This window comes from Mobula birostris, chromosome 22 (genome assembly GCF_030028105.1).
Source record: "Mobula birostris isolate sMobBir1 chromosome 22, sMobBir1.hap1, whole genome shotgun sequence".
Classification (NCBI taxonomy): Eukaryota; Metazoa; Chordata; class Chondrichthyes; order Myliobatiformes; family Myliobatidae; genus Mobula; species Mobula birostris.
In genome coordinates, this window is record NC_092391.1 from 12,384,188 (window position 1) to 12,408,370 (window position 24,183).

The 24,183-nt window shown below is 45.3% G+C and overlaps 1 protein-coding gene across 1 annotated transcript in view; it reads right to left on the reverse strand.

The window, feature by feature from the left end:
* The window catches only part of garnl3 (GTPase activating Rap/RanGAP domain like 3), a 403,971-nt gene that overhangs the window by 131,824 nt on the left and 247,964 nt on the right, over positions 1–24,183 (reverse strand). Inside the window, exons 11-12 of the mRNA XM_072240887.1 lie at positions 22,331–22,434; positions 5,505–5,613 (exon numbers count right to left, since the gene is read on the reverse strand). Coding sequence (XP_072096988.1) covers positions 5,505–5,613; positions 22,331–22,434 — 213 coding nt within the window. The remainder of the gene's footprint in view (positions 1–5,504; positions 5,614–22,330; positions 22,435–24,183) is intronic.

Here is a 24,183-nt window from a genome sequence, read left to right on the forward strand (position 1 = left end):
ATTAAAGATCTATGGGTCCCAAGTTCAAATTTACTTATTGACTGAGTACAAATTCCACAATTCCACAAATTTATAAACATCTGAAAAAGAAATTGCTCTTCATCTTGGACTAAAATGGACACCCCTACATCTAGATTCTCCAACCTTAGGGAATAATCTCTCAGCATCCACAATCCTTCAATCAACCCCTCTCAGATTCCCAAGTGCACACCTCTGCAGACCTGCCCAATATGATCAAGGAGCTTCCAAACACAACTTTAAATCATAGAGTCATACAACAAGAAAACAGGCCCTTCAGCACAACTCATCTATGCCAGCCAAGTTGTCCATCCAAGTCAGCCCCATTTGCCGACATTTGACCCATATTCCCCTTTACCTTTCATATCCATGTATCTGCCCAAATGTCTTTTACGTTTTGCTAATGTATCTTCATCAACTACTTCCTTTGGCAGCTCATCCTACACACACTTAGTGGCCAATGTATTACATACACCTGTACACCTGCTCATTAATGCAAATATCTAATCAGCCTATCATGTGGCAGCAACTCAATGCATAAAAGCATGCAGACATGGTCAAGAGGTTCAGTCGTTGTTCAGACCAAACATCAGAACAGGGAAGAAATGACCTAAGTGACTTTGACCATGGAATGATTGTTTGTGCAGACAGGGTGGGTTGAATACTTCAGAAACTAATGGTCCCCTAGCATTTTCATGCACAACCATCTCGAGAACAGCAGGCTAGTTCAAGCTGACAGAAAGGCGACAGTAACTCAAATAACCACATGTTACAACAGTGTGTGGAGAAGAGCATCTCTGAATGTACAACACGTCAAACCTCGAAGTGGGTGTTCTATAGCAGAAGACCATGAGCATACACTCAGGGACCACTTTATTAAGTACCTAAAAAAGTGGCCACTGGGAGTATGTAGCAGAATGTGAAAATGTTGCCCCTCAGGTTCCTGTCAAATCTCTCTCCTTCAGCCTCTGTCCTCTGTTTTTAATTTCTCAACACTGGGGAAAAGCTGTGTGTATCCACTCTATCTATGCTCCTAATGGTTTTAAACATCTCTACAAGATCACCTTTTAGTCTCCTACACCCCAACGTCCAAAGAGCTAGGCTGTCCAATCTCTCCTTATAACCGAATCTCTCAAGTCCTGGCAATGTCCTTGTAAATCTTCTCCACACTCTTTCCAGCTTTATGGCATCTTTCCTACAATGGTCGTCGTTATGTGCCGTGTCGTATGACATGGGTCATCATGGTGATCATTATTGTTCTTGGTAATTTTTTTTCTATGGAAGTGGCTTGCCATTGCCTTCTTCTGGGCAGTGTCTTTACAAGTTGGGTGACCCCAGCCATTATCAATACTCTTCAGAGATTGTCTGCCGGCGTCAGCACTTGTGATAAGCACCAGTTGCTCATACGACCATCCACCACCTGCTCCCACGGCCTCACGTGACCCTGATCAGGGGGATCAGTGGGGGGGGGGGATAAGCAGGTGCTACACCTTGCCCAAGGGTGACCTACAGGCTAGCGGAGGGAAGCAGCACCTTGCACCTCCTTCATTAGAGACGTATCTCCACCCCGCTACCCATTTCCTACAGCAGGGTGACCAAAACTGAACACAATACTCCCAATGCAGCCTTGCCCATGTCATGTACCACCGCAACATAATATCTCAACGTTCTACTCAGCACGCTGACTGATGAAAGGCAGTACGACAAAGCCTCTTCACCCTCCTGTCTACCTGTCACATCACTTTTTACAGAACAGAACTGGAACCAAGGGGACCGGAATGGAGCCGAGGGGACTGGAATGGAACCCAGGGAACCGGAGTGGAACCGAGGGGACCGGAGTGGAGCCGAGGGGACCGGAATGGAACCCAGGGAACCGGAGTGGAACCGAGGGGACCGGAGTGGGCCGAGGGGACCGGAATGGACCGAGGGGACCGGAGTGGAGCCGAGGGAACCGGAGTGGAGCCGAGGGGACCGGAGTGGAACCGAGGGGACCGGAGTGGAGCCCAGGGAACTGGAGTGGAGCCGAGGGGACCGGAGTGGAGCCGAGGGGACCGGAGTGGAACCGAGGGAACCGAAGTGGAGCCGAGGGAACCGGAGTGGAGCCGAGGGGACCGGAGTGGAGCCCAAGGAACCGGAGTGGAGCCGAGGGGACCGGAGTGGAACCGAGGGGACTGGAGTGGAACCCAGGGAACCGGAGTGGAACCGAGGGGAACCGAGGGGACCGGAGTGGAACCGAGGGGACCGGAGTGGAGCCGAGGGGACCGGAGTGGAACCGAGGGGACTGGAATGGAGCTGAGGGGACCGGAGTGGAGCCGAGGGGACCGGAGTGGAACCCAGGGAACTGGAGTGGAGCCGAGGGGACCGGGGTGGAACCGAGGGAACCGGAGTGGAACCCAGGGAACCGGAGTGGAGCCGAGGGGACCGGAGTGGAGCCGAGGGGACCGGAATGGAGCTGAGGGGACCGGAGTGGAGCCGAGGGGACCGGAGTGGAACCCAGGGAACTGGAGTGGAGCCGAGGGGACCGGGGTGGAACCGAGGGAACCGTAGTGGAACCCAGGGAACGGAGTGGAGCCGAGGGGACCGGAGTGGAGCCGAGGGGACCGGAATGGAACCCAGGGAACCGGAGTGGAACCCAAGGAACCGGAGTGGAGCTGAGGGGACTGGAGTGGAGCTGAGCCATCCTCAATGCTAAGGGGCTGCCTCATTGGAAGAGGAGGCAGGAAATACTAACAGTGGCAGCAGAGGGAACTATCTGCAGGATGAAGAAGTGTTGTGCTGAAGGACTACAAGGCAAAGTGAACAGTAACATTCATAGAAAATCTTTACTCACTGTAACAGGAGACCAACCAATGCAAGAACGGTTCACAAGTCTGGTTCCTTGTATCCAGATACTGAAGAGAATGCACAGACAAAGGCAAGCCTAGCTTCCTGTTAAGCATAGCATGGCCATTTTGACATAAGTACCAGGCATGTTTAAACAGCCATAAATTCACCTTTCAATTGAACATGAAATCCGCTGTGAATTAACAGAGGAAACCTAATAATTGAAACTAAGCTGTGTGAAGAGTAGTACAGCACTCAGGACCTGGGAAAGTTCTGTGGACAGTCAGCATTTAGGACCTGGGATATGTTCTGTGGACGGTTAGCACTCAGGACCTGGGATAAGTTCGATGGACAGTCAGCGTTCACTTTCTCAAGCTCAGGATACTAACTTTGATGTTTCCAGCGTGCTGAGCTATTTGAGCTCACACCACGAGCCACATTCTCATCAAAAATCATGCTATGGGAAGGATACAGAGGCTTTGGAGAGGGTGCAGAGGAGGTTTACCAGAATGCCAACTAAAGGAGAAGCTGGACAAGCTCAGGTTGTTTTCCATGGAGTGCAGAGGGGAGGCTCATTGGGGAACTGACAGTGGTTTATAAGATTATGAAAAGCATAGATCGAGTAAACAGCTTTATCTTTTCCCCAAAATTGAAATGCCAAGTATTAGAGAACATGCATTTATGTCAGGAGTTTCCAACCTGGGGCCCATGACATAAAAAAGGTTGAGATCCCCTGACTTAAGGTGAGAGGGGGAAAGGCCAGAGGAGATGTACGAGGCAAGCTATTTTTTTTTACACAGAGAGGGGCAGGTGCTTGGAATGCACTGCTAGGGTGGTGATGGAGATGAATATGACAGAGACATTTGAGAAGCTTTTACACAGGCACATGAATGTGCAGAGAATGTAGAGATAGGGACTGTTGTGCAGACAGAAATGGATTAATGTAATTAGACATCATTATCTTAATTAGTCAAGTTTGGGATATCTTATTTTGTAGACAGTGGAGGCTCCAGGTTTTGGGGGAGCTGTCAGTGATTAACAGGTTCTAACACCTAGGAAGTTTTCTCATGGTTTGTCGTTGTTCCTTCGCAGCTACATCCTCTATTAAAACCACCTCACTTCACTACCCCAACCACCATTCTCACCTCCACCAGCAAGATGAAAGAAAACATTAACACAAGAGATTCAGCAGATGCTGAAAATCCAGAGTAACACAAACAAGCTGCTGGAAATCCAGAGTAACACAAACAAGCTGCTGGAAATCCAGAGTAACACAAACAAGCTGCTGGAAATCCAGAGTAACACAAACAAGCTGTTGGAAATCCAGAGTAACACAAACAAGCTGCTGGAAATTCAGAGTAACACAAACAAGCTGCTGGAAATCCAGAGTAACACGTAAAAGCTGCTGGAAATCCAGAGTAACACAAACAAGCTGCTGGAAATCCAGAGTAACACAAACAAGCTGCTGGAAATCCAGAGTAACACATAAAAGCTGCTGGAAATCCAGAGTAACACAAACAAGCTGCTGGAGGAACTCAGCAGGCTGAGCAGCAACAATGGAGGGGAATAAAGAATCAACACTTCGGGCTGAGACCCTTCATCAGAACTGGAAGCGGGGGGGGGGGGGACGTAGTACAAGCTAGAAGGTGGTAGGTGAAGCCAGGTGGGTGGGGGAGCAAGAATGAAGAGAGAAGCTAAGAGGTGAGAGGTGAGGTGGAAGAGGTAAAGGGCTGGAGGAGAAGGAGTCTGAAAGGAGAGGAGAGTGAACCATGCGAAGGAAAGGAGGAGGGACACCAGTAGGAGGTGATAGGTGAGAAAAACAGAAGAGCTAAGAAGGAGTCCACACCCTTCACATCCTTCCTCTCCAGTCCTGATGAAGGGTCTTGGCCTGAAAATGCCAACTGTTTGTTTCCCTCCATAGATGCTGCCTGACCTGCTGAGTTCCTCCAGCCTTTTTGTGTGTGTTACTCTGGAGGAAAACATTAGAAGGGTTGCAAACACATCCTAACACAATGCTACACCCACAGAACAAAGATCTCCAGTTTCATCCTTTCGTGAGCAGACATTGCAGCTGCAGAACTTGCCTTATCCTAGTGAAATTGTAACAGGCCAGTCTGTCATTGCCCATGGGAACAGACGGAGGGAACTAAATCCGGCCCACAGATCTTCAGCCACCTTGCTCAAGGCTCCAGTACTAATACAAGGTAACAGCATGGACTCTCTTTGCAAAGTATCAGGGTTGTCTTCAATACCAGGAAGGTACTGGATTTGTGGACCATGGATCTGCGCCTGGAAAGTCTTCACTCTCCAGGGCGCAGGCCTGGGCAAGGTTGTATGGAAGACCAGCAGTTGCCCATGCTGCAAGTCTCCCCTCTCCACAACACCAAGGTTGTCCAAGGGAAGGGCATTAGGACCCATACAGCTTGGCACCAGTGTCATCGCAGAGCAATGTGTGATTAAGTGCCTTGCTCAAAGACACAACATGCTACCTCTGCTGGGGCTCGAACTCACGACCTTCAGATCATTAGTCGAATGCCTTAACCATTTGGCCACGTGCCCACACAGATTTGTGGAAGGTGTTGAAAAAAGGAAAAGAGTAATCTAAACCAGGCACACGTCTTTAGACCAAAGGTTTTCATCCTTAGTACAAGAGAAGAGGATACGTGTGAAGTGCGAACGGATCATAGAAGGTTTGAAAGATGGCGATGAATCCTCTCCTTCTTGGAACACTATGGTCACAATGTCGTTCCCAATGTGTCGTTTCCTCTCCACCTGAAAAGCAAAGATTCAGAATTGTTGTGAGTTTATATCTACTGTCGTACAGCCAGTGATGAAGGAATCGGCAGAAGATTGCAAGAGATAGGAACAGAATTAGGCCATTTGGCCCAGTGAGGCTGCTCCATCATTTCATCATGGCTGATTCGTTATCCCTATCAACCCCATTCTCCTGCCTTCTCCCCGTAGTCTTTGATGCCTTCACTAATTAAGAACCTATCAACCTTTACTTTACATATACTCAATGATTTGGCCTCCACAGCTGTCTGCGGCAATAAATTCCACAGATTCACCACCCTCTGGCTAAAGAAATTTCTCCTCATCTTTTTTCTTGTATTCTGAAGCTGTGTCCTCAGGTCCTAGACTCGCCTCTATAGGAAACATCCTCTCCATGTCCACTCTATCTAGACCTTTCAGTATTTGTTAAGTTTCAATGAGACCACCCCCCGCCCCCCCAGGAGAGTACAGGACTGGAGCCATCAAGTGTTCCTCATACATAAACCATTCCTCATTCTGGGATCATTCTCATGAAACTCCTTTGGACCCCGTCCAATGTCAGCACATCCTTTCTCAGATAAGGGACCAAAACCCGCTCACAATATTCTATATGATCTGACCAATACCTTATAAAACCTCCTCAGCATTACCTCTCTTTTATAGACATCCATTTATTCTATCCACCAAAAGCCCTGCCACCCCATATGTGGACAGAAAGGCTTGAACCATATGCCAACTCAGCTAACTTCCTTCTGGGATTAACACACATGGGTCTTCCCTTTTGTGGACCTTGTAGGAAAGGAGGGCATTTGGAAATTATCCCTAATCACCCCTTGAACAGCTTAGTTGCTGGGCCACTTGCTATGGATCTGGAATACCTCGAGTCTGGGTGAGAAAGGCGAACTTCAACCAAATTGATAATGGTGGGTCAAGTGGTCTCCATGGTCCCTGATACTTTCCTTCGTTTTGTTCCAGGTTTATTTAATTAGTTAAATTAAATTGCAATAATTATATGTGGAGGGAGGAGCTATTATTCTTATACATGGGGTGGCACGGTAGCATGGAGGTTAGCACAACGCTTTACAGTAAGGGCGACCCCGACCTGGGTCCAACTCCCACCGCTGTCTGTAAGGAGTTTGGACATTCTCCCTGTGACTGTATGTGTTTCTTCCGGGTGCCCCAGTTTCCTCCCACAGTCCAAAGACGTACCGGTTGGAAGGTTAATTGGTCATTGTAAATTGTCCCATGATTAGGCAAGGATTAAATCAGGGATTGCTGGGTGGTGCGGCTTGAAAGGCCGGAAGGGCCTTTTTCACGCGGCATCTCAATAAATAAATAAATACATAAACTTTGGCAAACACAAGTAACACAACTCAAAGCTGCTGGTGAACGCAGCAGGCCAGGCAGCATCTCTAGGAAGAGGTACAGTCGACGTTTTGGGCCGAGACCCTTCATCAGGACTAACTGAAAGAAGAGATAGTAAGAGATTTGAAAGTGGGAGGGGGAGATCCGAAATGATAGGAGAAGACAGGAGGGGGAGGGATGGAGCCAAGAGCTGGACAGTTGATTGGCAAAAGGGGTATGAGAGGATCATGGGACAGGAGGCCTAGGGAGAAGGAAAAGGGGAAGGGGCGAAAAAACCCAGAGGATGGACAAGGGGTATAGTGAGAGAGTGAGAGGGACAGAGGGAGAAAAAGGAGTGAGAGAAAAAGAATGTGTGTATAAAAATAAATAACGGGTGGGGTACGAGGGGGAGGTGGGGCATTAGCGGAAGTCAGAGAAGTCAATGTTCATGCCATCAGGTTGGAGGCTACCCAGATGGAATATAAGGTGCTGTTCCTCCAACCTGAGTGTGGCTTCATCTTTACAGTAGAGGAGACCGTGGATGGACATATCAGGATGGGGATGGGACGTGGAATTATAATGCGTGGCCACTGGGAGAAACTTTGGCATCCACTTTTCCCCTACCCACCCATAAGAGCAGGTTTAATATCATATCCTAAAGCCGGCACCTCTACTCTGTGGTCTCAGCACAGAACTCTGGAATATGAAATATTATTAACATACAGGAAGAAGAAGGGAAGCTGTTAACTGAAGAAATAAAACTTAATAAAACAATAAGTTCTTCCATGGAAAACAGGAATAACAAGAATAAACTGTCATCAAAAAGCTGAGCTGACCTTTCAAATGCCTCCAACTTTAGCAAAGGGATTGATTTGTTGATTGAAAATATACTGAAAATAACTAAGTGTAAAGGAGTTCTGCACAGAGCAGAGATAGCTCTCTTCAAGTTCTCCAGCATGGTTAGAAGCCTAATGACCTTACTGGAGATGGTTCCAGGCAAGGAGCGAAACTGTCGGCAATTTTCTGCACATCTATGCCACACAGAAGCTCGTTCATGTTGATGTTGTCAGTTTGCAGGCAAAAAATAATGAGAAAGGAAGTATCTGACAACGGAGCACAAGCACAGAAGGTCAGATATGAATTGGTAATGACCAAAAGCGAGGGCAGCAAGAGTCAGAGGCGTTCTCGGGAAAGGAACAAAAACAGTAACCAAAAGCAAAAATAAATGCCAAGAAATGCATCCTTGGTTGATAATGTTAAATGATGAGCACTACACCTTTAGAATTCAGACAACAGATTTAGTAATTGAAGGAAGAATATATTGCCACGAGAGGAATGAATTTCAAGGCATAAATATAGTCAGCAGCCACTTTATTAGGTCCCTCCTGTACCTAATAAAGTGGCCACCGAGTGTATGTCCGTGATCTTCTGCTGCTGTATCCCAACTACTTCAAGCTTCGACTTGTTATGCATTCAGAAATGCTCTTCTGCACACCACTGTTGTAACGCGTGGTTATTTGTGTTACTGTCGCCTTCCTGTCAGCTTGAACCAATCTGGTCATTATCCTCTGACCTCTCTCACTAACAAGGCATTTTTGCCCACAGAACTGCTGCTAACTGCATGGTTTTGTTTGTTTGTTTTATTGTCTGTGAAAATTCCAGGAATCAACAGATTCTGAGATACTCAAACCACCCTGTCTGGCACCAACAATCATTCCATGGATAAAGTCACTTAGATAACATTTCTTCCCCATTCTGATGTTTTCCCTGAACAACAACTGAACCCCTTGACCGTGTCTGCATGCTTTTATGCACTGAGTTGTTGCTACACGATTGGCTGATTAGCCATTTGCATTAACGAGCAGGTGTACAGGTGTATCTAATGAAGTGGCCACTGAGTGTAAATAGTAGAAATCTGAAACATTATATTCCCTTGGCATCTGAATAAAGGAAACCCAGATGTTGCCTTGGATGGAGAACACTAAATGGATCAAGCAATAATTTGGTGCCTTAAAAGCAACATGCCACGATACACCATTCAAATGAAGTGTGACCGGAACATCTTCCAGTCAAGGTGACACCAGCAAACAACGATTTTTCGGGTGAGATCTTCCAGACAGTTAATTACTTCACTTTCACTACACCTTCCACTTACTCTTTTTGTCCTGATTGTGTTTCAGAAACTGCTGGAGCCTGCGACATACGATTTGGAGTTCAATCAAGTGACCTAGCATTCCGCTGTCGCCAAGAAAGTTCCACGAGAGGACCATGAGCACGAATTGTCCCGAGCAGGAGACCAGGCACGGGGCGCGGGGCTGTGATTGACTCGCCGATCGAAGCGTCGAGGTAGGCTGAAACATCCAGGTGAATGCGGAGGAGGCTGGGTCGGCGGTCGTTCTTCATGGGAGGCCACGGCTCAACGGTCACTCCCCACGGAAAGTCTGAGTTTGAGCTGTCGTTCTCCTCAGTGCTGACAGAGGATGTTTTCATAATTCTGAGACTTCTGTGATTATTGGTGTGGACTGCAGTTTACATTGGTCTCCTTGGGTTTTGCTGTGTTTTCTTTCTTGTTGGCAATTGGCAGGTGGGTGATATGTTACTTTTTTGGGGCAAGGGAGGGGTTGCGGATTTGGGGTCTGATATTCTTGTTGGTATTTTTCCGTGTGAGCGATCTGTTAGTTTTTTGTGTGCGAGAGAGGGGTTGATGGTTTGATGTTATTGTTGCTGGGTTTTTTTTTGCATGGGAGAGATTTGGTTATTAGGGGTTTGATGTTTTGCCTCCTGTGTCTGGGTGAGAGATCTGTTAGCCTTTATGCAAGGCAGGGGTTGGGATTTGGGGTTTGTGAATTTTGTTTCAGTTTCTTTTAGTGGTTTTTCTGCATTTCATGGCTATCTGGAGAAGAAAAATCTCAGAGTTGTATTCTGCGTACATACTTTGATAATAAAATGAAAATGAAATGAACAAGGAATGGATATTACTGAACGTGCCAGTGATACATTCATGAATCTTGACACCTTGCCACGTGAGGTATAAATGGGCATCCTTCCCACAATCCTTTTGACTGTCTGCTGTCAGGCAGAAGCACATCATAAGAACCAGAACTGTCAGGCTAGGTAACGACTTTGTCCCCCAAGCTAACCAGCACACACGGTTGTCATTCATTCCTCATGTGCCCTATCATATTGACATAGGTGATCAAGGTCTTTCCATGACCATGACTGTTCTTGGTAAATTTTTCTACAGAGGTGGTTTGCCATTGCCTTCTCCTGGGCAGCGTCTTTATAAGATGGGTGACACCAGCCATTATTAATATTCTTCAGAGATTGTCTGCCTGGTGTCAGTGGTCACATAACCAGGACATGTGATATGCACCAGCTGCTCGTACGACCATCCACCTGGTCCCTTGGTTTTACATGATCGGGGGGGGGAGGGGCTAAGCAAGTGCTACACCTTGCCCAAGGGTGACCTGCAGGCTAGTGAAGCAAAGGAGCACTTTATACCTCCTTTGGTAGAGACGTATCTCCACCCCGCCAACCTTGTACACAAGTACACCTTGTCTGAATACTATGCTGCCCACCCCTCCACTCCCCAACTCACAGACACTCTCTCATCCTGCACTGGTCACTTTTAATCTTTTATTGCTGCTGTTTCACATATTTATATGACTGTTTGTTTTGTTATAATTTTGCCAGTAACATTATACTGTCTTACATAAACATACACCTCACACTTCATGTCAACCTGTCAATCTCCAGGCCATATCACTCAGGGACTTGAGCTGATATTATTTTCCGACTGTATGTGCTGTGCTTTGCACCTTGGCCCCAGAAGAACCAGTTTTCATTTAGCTGTATACATATGTATGATTGAATGACAATAACCTTGAACTTGAGTAAAAGAATTTTCTATGGAAGTTCTGTTCTGAAACAGAATTTAATTCCCTCCTATCTTTTATGGTATTCTTCTTCCCAGTTGCTCAGATCTGAAATTTTAAAAAGGGATGCCAAGGAAAAGTACTATAATTAATTATCAACATTTAAATTGAACTTGAGTGGATCTTCAGTTCAAAAGCCTAGGGTTCTAAATATTAAATTCGAAACACAGTGCAGCTACAGATAAAATGTCCCATGCAATCGATTTCCAAAGATATGGGTCTGAAGTTCACCGTTGTTTCAATTAATGTTATGATAACTTCCAAAGAGCCATCTCGCAGTTCTGGCCGATAGCCGAATATCAGAAAATCATTGTCACTCTTTCTAATTTTAAGCTGATAAAGATGTCCTTTAAAAAGAAAAAGAAAGGTGGAAACCATAGAAAGGGTGCAGAGGAGATTTACAAGGATGTTGCCTGGATTGGCGAGCATGCCTTATGAGAGTAGATTGAGTGAACTTGGCCTTTTTTCCTTGGAGCGACGGAGGATAAGAGATGATCTGATAGAGATATATAAGATGATGAGAGGCGTTGATCGTGTGGACAGTCAGAGACTTTTTCCCAGGGCTGAAATGGCTAGTACGAGAGGACACAGTTTTAAGGTGCCTGGAAGTAGGTAATCTTACGCAGAGAGTGGTGAGTGTATGGAATGGGCTGCCGGCGATGGTGGTGGAGGTGGATACAATAGAGTATTTTAAGAGACTCCTGGACAGGTATATGGAGCTCAGAAAAATAGAGGGCTATGGGTAACCCGAGGTAATTTCTAAAGTAAGTACATGTTCGGCACAGCACTGTGGGCCGAAGGGCCTGTGTTGTGCTGCAGGTTTTCTATGTTCCTATGTCATAAAGTCCATAAAACCTTAAGACATCGAGTCTGCTCCACCATTCAATCCTGGCTAATCCTCTTTTTTCCCTCCTCAGCCCCACTCCCTGGCCTTCTCCTCATAACCTTTAATGCCATGACCAGTCAATAACCTATCAATCTCCACCTTAAATATACCCAATGACCTGGCCTCCACAGTTGCTTGTGGTTACAAATTTCACAAATTTACCACCCTCTGGCGAAAGTAATTTCTCTGTATCTCTGTTTTAAATGGATGCCCCTTATCCTGAAGCTGTGCTCTCTTGTCCTAGACTCCCTCACCATGGGAAACATCCTTTCCACATCTACTCTGTCTAGGCCTTTCCACATTTGAAAGGTTTCAATGAGATCCCCCCCTCCATCCTTCTGAATATCAGCAAGCACAGACCCAGAACAACCATACATTCATCGTGTGATTACCCTTTCATTCCCGAAATCATCCTTGTGAATCTCCTCTGAACCCTCTCCAATGCCAGCACATCTTTTCTTAGATGAGGAGCCCAAAACTGTTCACAATACTCCAGGTGAGGCCTCACCAGTGCCTTATAAAGCCTCAGCATCACATCCTTGCTCTTGTATTCTAGACCTCTTGAAATGAATGCTAATATTGCATTTGCCTTCCTCACCACTGACTCTACCTGCAAGTTAACCTTTAGGGTGTTCTGCACAAGGACTCCCAAGTCCCTTTTGCATCTCAGACTTGTGGATTTTCTCCCCATTTAGAAAATAGTGTGCACATTTATTTCTACTACCAAAGAGCATGACCATGCATTTTCCAACACTGCATTTCATTTGCCAATTTCTTACCCATTCTCCTAATCTGTCTAAGTCCTTCTGCATCCCACCTGTTTCCTCAACATTACCTGCCCCTCCGCCAATCTTCATATCATCTGCAAACTTGGCAACAAAGCCATCTATTCCATCATCTAAATCATTGATGTACAGCATAAAAGAAGCGGTCGCAACACTGACCCCTGTGGAACATCACCAGTCACTGGCAGCCAACCAGAAAAGGATCCTTTTTATTCCCACTCTCTGCCTCCTATCAATCAGCCAACACTCTAACCATATTAGTAACCTCCCTGTAATACTGTGGGTTCTTCTCTCGGTAAGTAGCCTCATGTGCGGCACCTTCTGAAATTCCAAATATACAACATCCACTGCATCCCCTTTATCCATCCTACTTGTAATCTCCTCAAAGAATTCTAACAGGTTCATCAGGAAATCATACTGTGATGACTGTATCCTAAGGTTTCCTTTACCTGAAGCTCCCTAACTGCCTCTGGTTCATTGCATTACACCCAGTCTAGTATAGCTGATCCCCTAGTAGGCTCAACGACAAACAGCTCTAAAAAGCCATCTCACAGGCATTCAACAAACTCACTCCCTTGAGATCTATTACCAAGCCGGTTTTCCAAACCTACCTACAGGTTAAAATCTCCCATGACTATCACAACATTGCCCTTTTGACATGCCTTTACTATTTCCCATTGTAATCTATAGTTCACATCCCAACTACTGTTTATACAACAGTTGTAGAGTTCATAAAACTCAGAAATGGGCCTTTCAGCCCATTGAGTCTGTGGTAACCATCAACAACCCATTTTAAGATATTTTAAGATCAGCTTTATGGATCACATACACAAAATGAAATGTGTTATTACATCAGTGACCAACCCACAAATGCCACCACACTTCCAGTGGCAACATAGCATGCTCACAACTTATTAATTCTAACCCATACTGTACATCTTTGGAACATGGGAGAAAACCAGCTCACCCAGAGGAAACACTTGTGGTCACGAGGAGGAAGTACAAACTCCTTACAGACAGTGGCGGGAATTGAACCTAGATTACTGAAACGTAAAGTGTTAGGCTAACCTCTTGGCTAAATTACTGGGTATAGGAGCTGTGTATTCTGTTCTGTGTGTTTACTATGTTTATTATGGTAACTAATCACATTGGTGGCGGGGTAGGGGCAGTAAAAGCAAAGGGAATAGGTTACGTATTCATGCTTATTTCAGGGCAGTTTGTAGCTTGGGACCATGGAGGTCTTATCTTTGCAGACTACTGAGATAACATCCAATACTGCTTAATTGTATGTTTGCTAATTGCAAATAAAGGATCGAAATAGGGAATTTGACTCTTTGGAGCAATCATTTGTGTGAGCATGTCATGCAAGTAAAACAAATCGGGCTGGATCCATTTTTGCTTTTACACTGTCCTTTTAAACTAATTCTACACTAATCTCATTCAGCAAATTTCAGTACCAGTGACTGGAAGTTCAGGGTTGAATTCTGCTGCTGTCTGTAAGGAATTTGTAGGTTCTCCCCACAACCACTGTGATCACAAGGTTTTCCCCCAGCTGCTCCAGTTTCCTCCCAGATTCCAAAAAGACATATGGGTTAGGGTTAGTAAATATTGGTGCCAGAAGCATGGTGACCCCTGCGGGTTACTGCCAGTATATCACAGCAACATTCCAACTAAATCCTGGAATCCTTGGCCCCTAGCCCTAGAAAAAGCAGCAGCACTTGGAATAGAATTGTTTCCATGCATCGGGACAAACAGAAGTTCTGCTTGCTCATCAGGAGGAATGCAGCTTCTCACAAACTACCCACACACCTGCCCATCATGCTCCTCTTCTCCACGTCTGCAGCTCCCACCTTAGCCACAGCAGTCAGAATCAGAATCAGCATTCAACATTATCACACTGTTCTAATCAACAAGCTCCAAAGCCTGGCCCTCTGTACTTCCCACTGCAACTGGATCTTTGACTTTCACACCAGGAGACCACAGTCTGTGCTGATCAGAAATAACATCTCCTCCTCACTGAGGATCAGCACTGGGGCAACTCAGGGGTGTGTGTTTAGTCCAGTAAGCTACTCTCTGTACATCCACAGCTCAAACGCCATCTATAAATTTGCCAATGACACAACTATTATTGGTAGAATTTCAGATGGGGACAAGGACGCACACAAGATTGAGGTAGATCACCTGGTGGAAGAAGAAGAAGAAGAAGAAAGCCCTTAACTCCGAGTGGAGTTTTTTTTAGCAGGCTTTCTTACTGTTACGAGGCCGAGTTGCTAGTTCGATGTTCAACCCAGCACGGATGGAAAGCGTACAAGGGAGCCGGCTGGATTCGAACTCGGGAGCCTTTGCTCCAAAGTCTGGCGCTGGTGCCACTACGCCACCAGTCGGCAAGATCACCTGGTGGTGTTGCAACAATAACCTTGCACTCAACATCAGTAAGACCAAAGAATCGATGGTGGACTTCAGGAAGAGGAAGTTGGGAGAACACGCACCAATCCTCACTGCAAGATCAGCAGTGGAAAGGGTGAGCAGCTTCAAGTTCATGGATGTCAATATCTCGGAAGATCTATCCTGGGCCCAACATATTGATGCAACTACAAGGAAGACACGATAGTGACTATTTTTCATTAGATGTTTGAGGAGTCTTGGTATGTCACTAAAGAGACTCAGCAAATTTCTTCAGATGTACCATACAGAGCATTCTACCTGATTGCATCACTGTCTGGTATGGGGGTGGGGGGGCATTGCACAGGATCCTGAAAAGCTGCAGGAAGTTGTAAACTCAGCCAGCTCCATCATGGGCGATGACCACACTAGCTTCGAGGACACCATCAAAATGTGGTGGCCTCCATCATTAAGGACCCCTATCACCCTCTAAACACCACTACCATCAGGGAGGAGGTACAGGAGTCCAAAGACATCTACTCAACATTTCAGGAACAGCTTTTTCCCCTCTGCCATCTGATTTCTGAATAGACAATGAACCCGTGTACACTACCTCAGTAGTTTTTTTCATTTTTTTGCTCTCCTATTTATTTTTTCATATATAGTTCTGGTTGTAATTTATAGTTCTTTACAATTTATTGTAATTTATGTACTGCACTGAGCTGCTGCCACAAAACAACACATTTCACGATGTACAGCATGCTGGTGATATTAAACTTGATTCTGGTTCAGGTTTAATATCACTGGCATATGTCGTGAAACTTGTTTTGTGGCTGCTGTACAGTGCAATACATGAAAAATATTCTAAGTTATAGTAAGAAACAAACAAGTTGTGCAAAAAGAAAGCAAAGTAGTGATTTCTGATTTCCTGGCTTCTCATCTCATTTTCCAGTCCTGATGAAGGGTCTTGGCCCAAAACGTCGACTGTTTACACTTCTCAGTAGCTGCTGCCTGACCTGCTGAGTTCCTCCAGCATTTTGTGTGTTTAGCTTTGGATTTCCAGCATCTGCAGACTTTCTACTGTTTGTGAGATTAGTGAGGTAGTGGTTTCATGGACCGTTCAGAAATCTGATCACGGAGAGTAAGAAGCTGTTCCTAAAATGCTGAATGTGTGCTTTCACTGACGATAGCAATGAGAAAAGGGCATGTCTTGAGTGATGGGATTTCCTTTTTAAGGCATCACCTTTTGAAGATGTCCTGAATGGAGTCCTGTCAGATCGCACAGAACTGGAGTGGAAACAAATCACTCCCTGTCCAAATGGACTTCCTAAGAAGGCAAAGGTGGTGGGTAAAGCTGGCAAGGGGCTCCCTCGGTACCAAAGTGCAGTGACATCTTGGATTCTCACGTTTAAGTCTCTGAAGGGGTGGAGAGGAGGCAGCAAGTGGAAGATCATATCCCACCTCCAATAATTGCCCAAAAAATTCCATGTATGATCTGGAATCATGAATGTACAAGGCTACAACTTTGGTTCTTTTTGTACTGAACATATCAGGGGCCATAGTTCATGTTATGCATTTAGAAAATGAGTCTGCATTGTGACAAGTAATATATGAGTTTGCAACTACATCGCCAGAATCCTGTCTCGTTGCTTCTTGCGATGAACCGATCACATGCATTTTATTTTACAAAGCAAAGGGCAAAACTTTATAACAATGAAAGGTTGCCAAAAGCAGCAGACTTCCAGTCTCCTTCGAGCAGTCACCAGTAAATCAGTGTTCATGCCAGAGTTGCTGTTTCTCTCTGCAGATCCTGAATGTATGCAGAGCACCAGACCAACAGGACTGGGGACTTACACTTGCTTATCTCCTTGTTGAATCATCTGTTTCCTTCTCAGGTATAGGAGCCATCTATCCATTTTCGGTCTGTCTGCATTGTATTTTGTGCTGCAAGGTTATTAAGGATCACAGTAATCTGTCACGTGGGTCAGGGCGTGGTAGAAGCAAATGAGTATAGTTACGTATTTACGCTTAGTTAGTTTTACTTTAGTTAGAGGTAGCCAGGGACAGGGATGGCACTTTTTTTTGTTGAGCACTTAATTATGCTAATTTGAGTGCTAATTACTCTTAATTCTGCTGTATCCCTAATATAGTTTCATTCGTTTCTAATATCGCTATAAGATTGTTTGTCTTTGCTGGTTTTGTAATAAAGGATCGAACGTACTTTCTTCGACCTGGAACTCAGTTATTCGGAAGGGCGTCACTCAGTGTCAGGTCTCTGGCTCAGTCTCTCAGCGGCATTGGTTTGTTTTAACGTAAACGCTACATCAGACCACAGGAAGTCAAAACAGCCTGTAAACCATGACACATCTCCGACAAACTGCCACTGACTAAGCCTGACGGTGGGTACACTGGTCGAAACCCATTCCCCACATCTGACGCTGCTGTGGGAGAGAACAGTCTACAGCAGGTGTTGCCACAAGGGACCACAGATGTTGGAATTTAGATCCACATGCAAGGCAGTGGAGAAACTCACACAGCTCAGGCAGCAACGGTGGAGGGAAGTTAACAGTTGACAAATTGAGGTGAGACCCTTCATTGGACTGAATGATAGAGTGAAGATAAAGATAAAGAAAAGCTTTATTTGTCACATGTACATTGAAGCATACAGTGAAGTGGGCCGGGTTTTGCGTCAATGGCCAACAGTGTCCAAGGACGTGCTCACGGGTATCGCCACACTTCCAGCACCAACACAGTATGCCTATGACTTATTATCCCTCATCCATTCATCTTTGGAATGTGGGAGGAAACCACAGCAAAAGGAGAAAACTCACTCGATCATACAAACTTCTTACATACAGCGGTGGGAAATAAATCCCGATTGCAAGTGCAATCGCAGGCACTGTAAAACACTCCAACCGGTATGCCACCATGTCGAGAAAAACAGTAGAAAGAGGGGAAGGGAAGGGGTGCAGTAAGGGGGGGGGGGATGTGACAAGCAAGTGAGGGAGGGAGAGTGGAAAATATGTCATAAGCTGGGAGGTGATAGTTGGAAGCGACAAAGGGTTGAAGATGATGGAATTTGATAGAATTAGAAGCGGAAAGTCTGGAGTTGGGGCAATATTATATTAGCGGCTGTGGAGGGGAGGTCTTCAAGTTCCTGTACCTCCTCCCTGATGGTAGCAATAAGAAGACGGCGTGTCCTGCGTGATGGATGCTGCCCTTCTGAGACATCACCTTTAGAAGGTGCCCTCAGTACTGGGGATGGCAGTGCCCATGATGGAGCTGGCAGAGTTTTCAACCTTCTGCAACTTTTTCCAATCCTGTGACAGTGATGCAACCATTTAGAACGCGCTCCACGGTATATCTGAAGAGATTTGCGAGAGTCTTTGGTGACATACCAAGTCTCCTAAAACTCCCAATGAAATATAGCCACTGTCATGATTTCTCTGTAATTGCATCAAAAAGTTGTTAGATCTTCAGAACTTGAAGCTGCTCACCCTTTCCACTGACGATCAGCAGCACTGGATCAACAGATCTCCGGTTCCACGTTTACCAGCATCCATTCCAATCAGAATTCTGATGTCTTTCACTGAAAGTCCTTAATGATCCGAGTGTGAAATAATGACGATAAGATTAAGACTGACACTTACCAAAGCACAGCTAACATGAAAGCACTGCCAGTTGTGAAAAGTGCAAAGTAATTAGTGAAACACGGAGGAAGGCTAAACTGCTGAACAATAATCAGACTTAATTTGTCTCTTAGGGCTTTCAGAAATTGTTTTTATTTTACTTTATTGTATTTGCCTAATTTGTGAATTAAACAATGTAAAAGGATACAATCTATGCCTTATCTCATTTCATCAAAACTCATTCCTTATTCTCTTCCCCTGGCACCCACTAACTCGACAGCTTACAGTGAATGCATCGTAGTTCAGTGGAACAGAACACATGGGCAGTGTCTTGCCACAGGAAGCCTAAGGAGCATAATTGTTTTAACTTTGCAGATAGTAAAAAGAAAACACATTTTTAAAAATTTGATTCATTTCATGGCATTCAATTCAACTAAGGGAAGTTTTTCTCAGAAACCATCTCAGAATCTTCTCTAAAATGCAAGAGGTTCTGTAGATGCTGAATCCAGAGCAACACAGTCAAAATGCTGTAGGGACCCAGCAGGTCAGGGAGGATTTATGCAAATGAATAAACAGTCCCTGTTTCAAGCCAAGACCTTTCATCAGGACTTCATGTAAATTACTCTTAAATATTGAAATCAAATCCACATTCACTAGTTCTGCTAGCAGCTGTTCCACCCTCTCACCACCTTCTAAGTGAAGAAGTTCACCGTCTGGTTCCCCTTAAATATTTCACCTTTCACCCTTAATCCGTGACCCCTGGTTGTAGCCTCACACAATCTCAGTGGAAAAAGTCTGCTTGCATTTTATGTGTGTTGCTCAGTAACTTTTCGGATGTTTCCTAGATCTCATTTGCAGAGCTAGGAGCAGACAGTTTTTACTTAGAGTTGCAGCACGTTAACAGGTCCTTCCGGCTCGACGAGCCCGTGGCGCCCAATTACGCTCAACCTACTAACAGCCACATCTTTGGACTGTGGGAGGAAACTGGAGCTCCCAGAGGAAACCCACGTGGTCACGGGGAGAACGTACTTAGAGAGAGCGGTGGAAATGAACCCAGGCTGCCGGTATGGTAAAGTGTTACGCTATCTGCTACACTACCCTGCCACCCCCACCACAGCAGCCAGGGAGATTAAATTTAAACTACTGTGATAAATCCAGCATAATGGGACTGTGAAACTATTTTTAAAGAGACACTATCTTTATTTGTCACATGCGCATCGTAGCATACAGTGAAATGTCCCCCAGCATCCAGGTTGTGCTCTCTTCTCACCACTACCATCGAGCAGGGGGTACAGGAGCCTTAGCTGCCACACCACTAGATAGGCAGATAAATACTTTATTGATCCCAAAGGAAATTACAGTGTCACAGTAGCATTACAAGTGCACAGACATAAATATCAGAAAAGAAGTAGAAGGAATAAAATATAAGTTACCACAAACAATCTAACAAGAGGAGGTCATCACCTCCCCGGCTATAGGTTGACTCATTATACAGCCTAATGGCCGAGGGTAAGAATGACCTCATATCACACTCTTTGGAGCAGCACAGTTGTCTGAGTCTATTATTAGAAGCGCTCCTCTGTTGAGCCAAGGTGGCATGCAGAGGGTGGGAAACATTGTCCAGAATCGCCAGGATTTTCCACAGGGTCCTTTGTTCTACCACAGCCTCCAGTGTGTCCAGTTTGACTCCTAGAACAGAGCCAGCCTTTCTAATCAGTTTATTGAGCCTGTTGGCATCACCCGTGTTGATGCCATTGCCCCAGCACTCCACCACATAGAAGATTGTACCAGCAACAACAGACTGGTAGAACATGTGAACGAGAGGCCTGCATACTCCAAAGGACCTCAGTCCCCTCAGGAAGTAGAGGTGACTCTGACCCTTCTTGTACACAGCCTCTGTGCTGGTGCTCCACTCAAGTCTGTCATCCAGGTGCACCCCCAGGTACTTGTAGGTCCTCACCACATCCACGTCCTCACCATCAATAGTAACAGGGAGCAGTGCAGGCTTAGGTTCAGGAATAGTTATTACTCTTCAACCATCAGGCTCCTGAACCAAAGAGGATAACTTCACTCACTGCAATTCTGAACTGATTCGACAACCTATGGACTCACTTTCAAGGACTCTACAACTCAGTATGATTTATTTATTTTTAATTATTTGCATGATTTGTCTTCTCTTTCACATTTTTTTGTCATTCTTTGCTATTAATAGTTTTTTAAAATAAATTCTTTTGTATTTCTTTATTTTTCCAGTAAATGCCTGCAAAAAATGACCCTCAGTATGGTATATGGTGACATACTTTGATAATAAATTTACTTTGAACTTTGAACCCTGAAGTCCTTTACAGCCATTGACGTATAAGCTATTACAACAGGTGAAACAAGACGCCAATTTGTACACAGCAAGATCCCACACACAGCAGTAAGATCATCTACGAGCCATGTGATGTGGGTTACAGCATAAAAATTGACCACAACTCCTGCAGCTTGACGTTGAATATGTGGCAGCAAGGGATCTCTTACGTCCACCTGAGGCCAGGCTGGGCCTTGGTTTATGTCTGTCATGCTCAGAGCCTTGGACACGGGCTCGACTGAGGGGTGAGGGTGCCATTGACTAAACCACAGCTCTATTTGGCATTACTCGCTTTGGTTGTTATACCCAGGAATTTGATCGCACGAGTGCCAGATGAAAATTGCCCCGCCCTAACGTTTTCACAGAATCATGCGTATTCCTGCACTGAGAGGAAATTCCAGGATTTTCGGCGAGAATGACCATGCTGGAAATTCCTCTCAGCTGCAGGGATATCCAGGCATCTGTGCAAACTTTGAGGTTTTCTCCCACATTCCAAAAAGTCATACAGGTTAGGGCCAGTAAGTTGTGAGCATGCTGCATGGGCACTGGAAGCACGTGGGCTCTCCCAAAGCACAATACTCAGACTGTGCTGCTCACTGACGCAAACGACACATTTCACTGTTCGTTTCAACTTACATATGACAAAAACCATAAGACCATTAGACACAGGAACAGAATTAGGCCATTCAGCCCAATGAGTCTGCTCCACCACTCCAACACGGGATCCCCCCCCACTCTTCTAAATCCCAGTGAGTACAGGTCCAAGCCTGCCAAACATTCCCCACATATTAACCCCTTCGTTCCCAGAATCATCCTTGTGAACCTCCTCTGGACAACACCCTTTCTGAGATATGGGGCCCAAAACTGTTGATAATACTCCAAGTGTGGCCTGACTAATGTCTTATAAAGCCTCAGCATTATCTCCTGGCTTTTATATTCTATTCCCCTTAAAATAAATACCAACATTGCATTTGCCTTCTTTACCACAGACTCAACCTGTAAATCAACCTTCTGGAAGTCTTGTACAAGGACTCCAAAGTCCTTTTGCACCCCAGATGTTTGAAACTTTCTCCCCATTTAGGTAATAGTTTGCACTATTGGTCCTTTTACTAAAATGCATTATCATACATTTCCCAACACTGCCACTATTTTTGCCCATTCTTTCAATTTGTCTAAGTCCTGCTGCAATCATGTTGCTTTATCAGCACTACCTACCCCTCCACCTATCTTTGTATCATCCACAAACTTTGCCACAAAGCCATCAATTCCATTATCCAAATCACTGACAAACAATGTGAAAAGTAGACAAATAAAGCTAAACTTTAAAAACTAGCACACAACGGTACTCCATGCAATCCTACACCTCTCAGCCCATGGCTGTAGGCAGTGGAGAGGCACGTCACCTGCTGTTTGTTTTCTTTTGAGTATGGAAGCATTGTGGAGACGTGAAACATGATTTCATGCCCCTGGTACACGGTGTAGATAGAGTGAATCCCCGTGGTGTCATCTGTAAACACAAAGAAAGCTGACGTTACAATATAGCACCAAAAATCATGACCAGCATATTGCCTTAGGCATCATCACACTGAATCGCGGTGGAAATCTTTCCTAATGTTACCAACCCACTATTGTTCTCTCCTCACGAAGAAGGTGCGGCAGTTTGTCACGCGGCTCAGAAAGTCAGTGGCACAGTAGCACAGCGGTTGGTGCAGTGCTTTACAGCGCCAGCTGTAAAATTGACCCAGGGTCAATTCCTGCCACTGTCTGTAAGGAGCTCGTGCCAACATGGTGCGAGGATGTGCTGGGGGCAGCCCCCAACTGTCGCCATGCCTCCAGTACCAATTTACTAACCCTGATCATTTGCCTTTGGAATATGTGAGAGAGGGCAAGAGAGAGAGAGATTAAAAGGGAAAGAGAGACGAGAGCGGAAGAGAGGGAGAGAGGTGGCGAGAGAAGAAGAGGGAGAGAGGTGTAGTGAAAGAGATGGTGAGAAGGGTGGTGAGAGACAGAAAGAGAGAGAAAGAGTGACATAAAGGCAAAGAGAAAGAGAGAGCAAGAGAGATAGAGAGAGATGAGATAGGGAGGAGGAGGAGAGGTGATGAGAGAGAGATAGGCAAAGAGATGGAGAGAATGAGATCGGGAGGGCGGGTGGGAGAAGTGATGAAAGAAACGGTGAGAGATGGGGAAAGAATTATGAGATAGGGAGGGAGGGAGAAAGGGGTGATGAGAGAGAGACTTGAGGGAAGAGAGAGGGAGAACTGCAAAAAAGGTTCTGTGGTCCGTCCAAGTTCGAGGCAGCTGCTGTTTGGCTCATAATGAATAATGCAAAGCTGCCTTGGACTGTTGAGCACAATAGCCACCTTGCTTTAAACTTCACAATCACCATGGCAGTATGACAGACACATCAATGCATTGCATTGTCTGGTCCCAGTCTAAATCATGAACACACAGGTTGGATCTGGATACAGCAAAGCCTGCATCAAGACAAAGCCAGCCTGACTGGAGTCTATACACAACATGCCAGATGGGCTTCATGTTGGCAGGAAGCCAGGGAACTGGCAATTATTTGGTCCAGAGGTATATAATTACATTCTCATTAAATCATGAGAATTAGAAGCAGGATCAGTGTAGTCAGATTCTAAAGCCATTTCCACCATTACCTCAGCTCCATCATGCACCCAGCCCTGACAGTCACTGTTATGCATCTCCCATTACGTTCAACAATCGTGCAGCCTCGGCCCAATGACACTCAACTGCAAGTCCATGGTCCTCTAAGCTTTAAGAGCGTGGCTCGCTGTGAGAGATTTCAGTCCAAAATAGTCGACATCAAAATGGTAGATTTTAAACTCTGGATCAGTGAAAATATTCTTATAACACTTATCCATTACAAAGACCTCTAAGAGACCTACAGATGCAACGCACCTCCAGCGCCAGAAATCTAAAAGGAAAACTGGTAAATTCTCAAAAGTTGCTACAAGACAGGCAGCACAAGTGGATAAGGAAGCCGAGATTCTGGGCAAGTGTTTGCTAAAAATGCCGCCTGCCCTCAGATTATCACATCCATGGTTTACTGCTCCAATGACAACAGGATCTTGCAGGTTCAATGAAGCATCCATGCTCTCAAACCCCTTGTGAGTTTCAGATTATCTCCAGCTTCAAATTGGAACTGATTTCTGAAATGTTAAATCGTTATCACCGTCATCATTATGTGCCATATCGTATAATGTAGGCGATCATGGTCTTCCATTATCTTTAA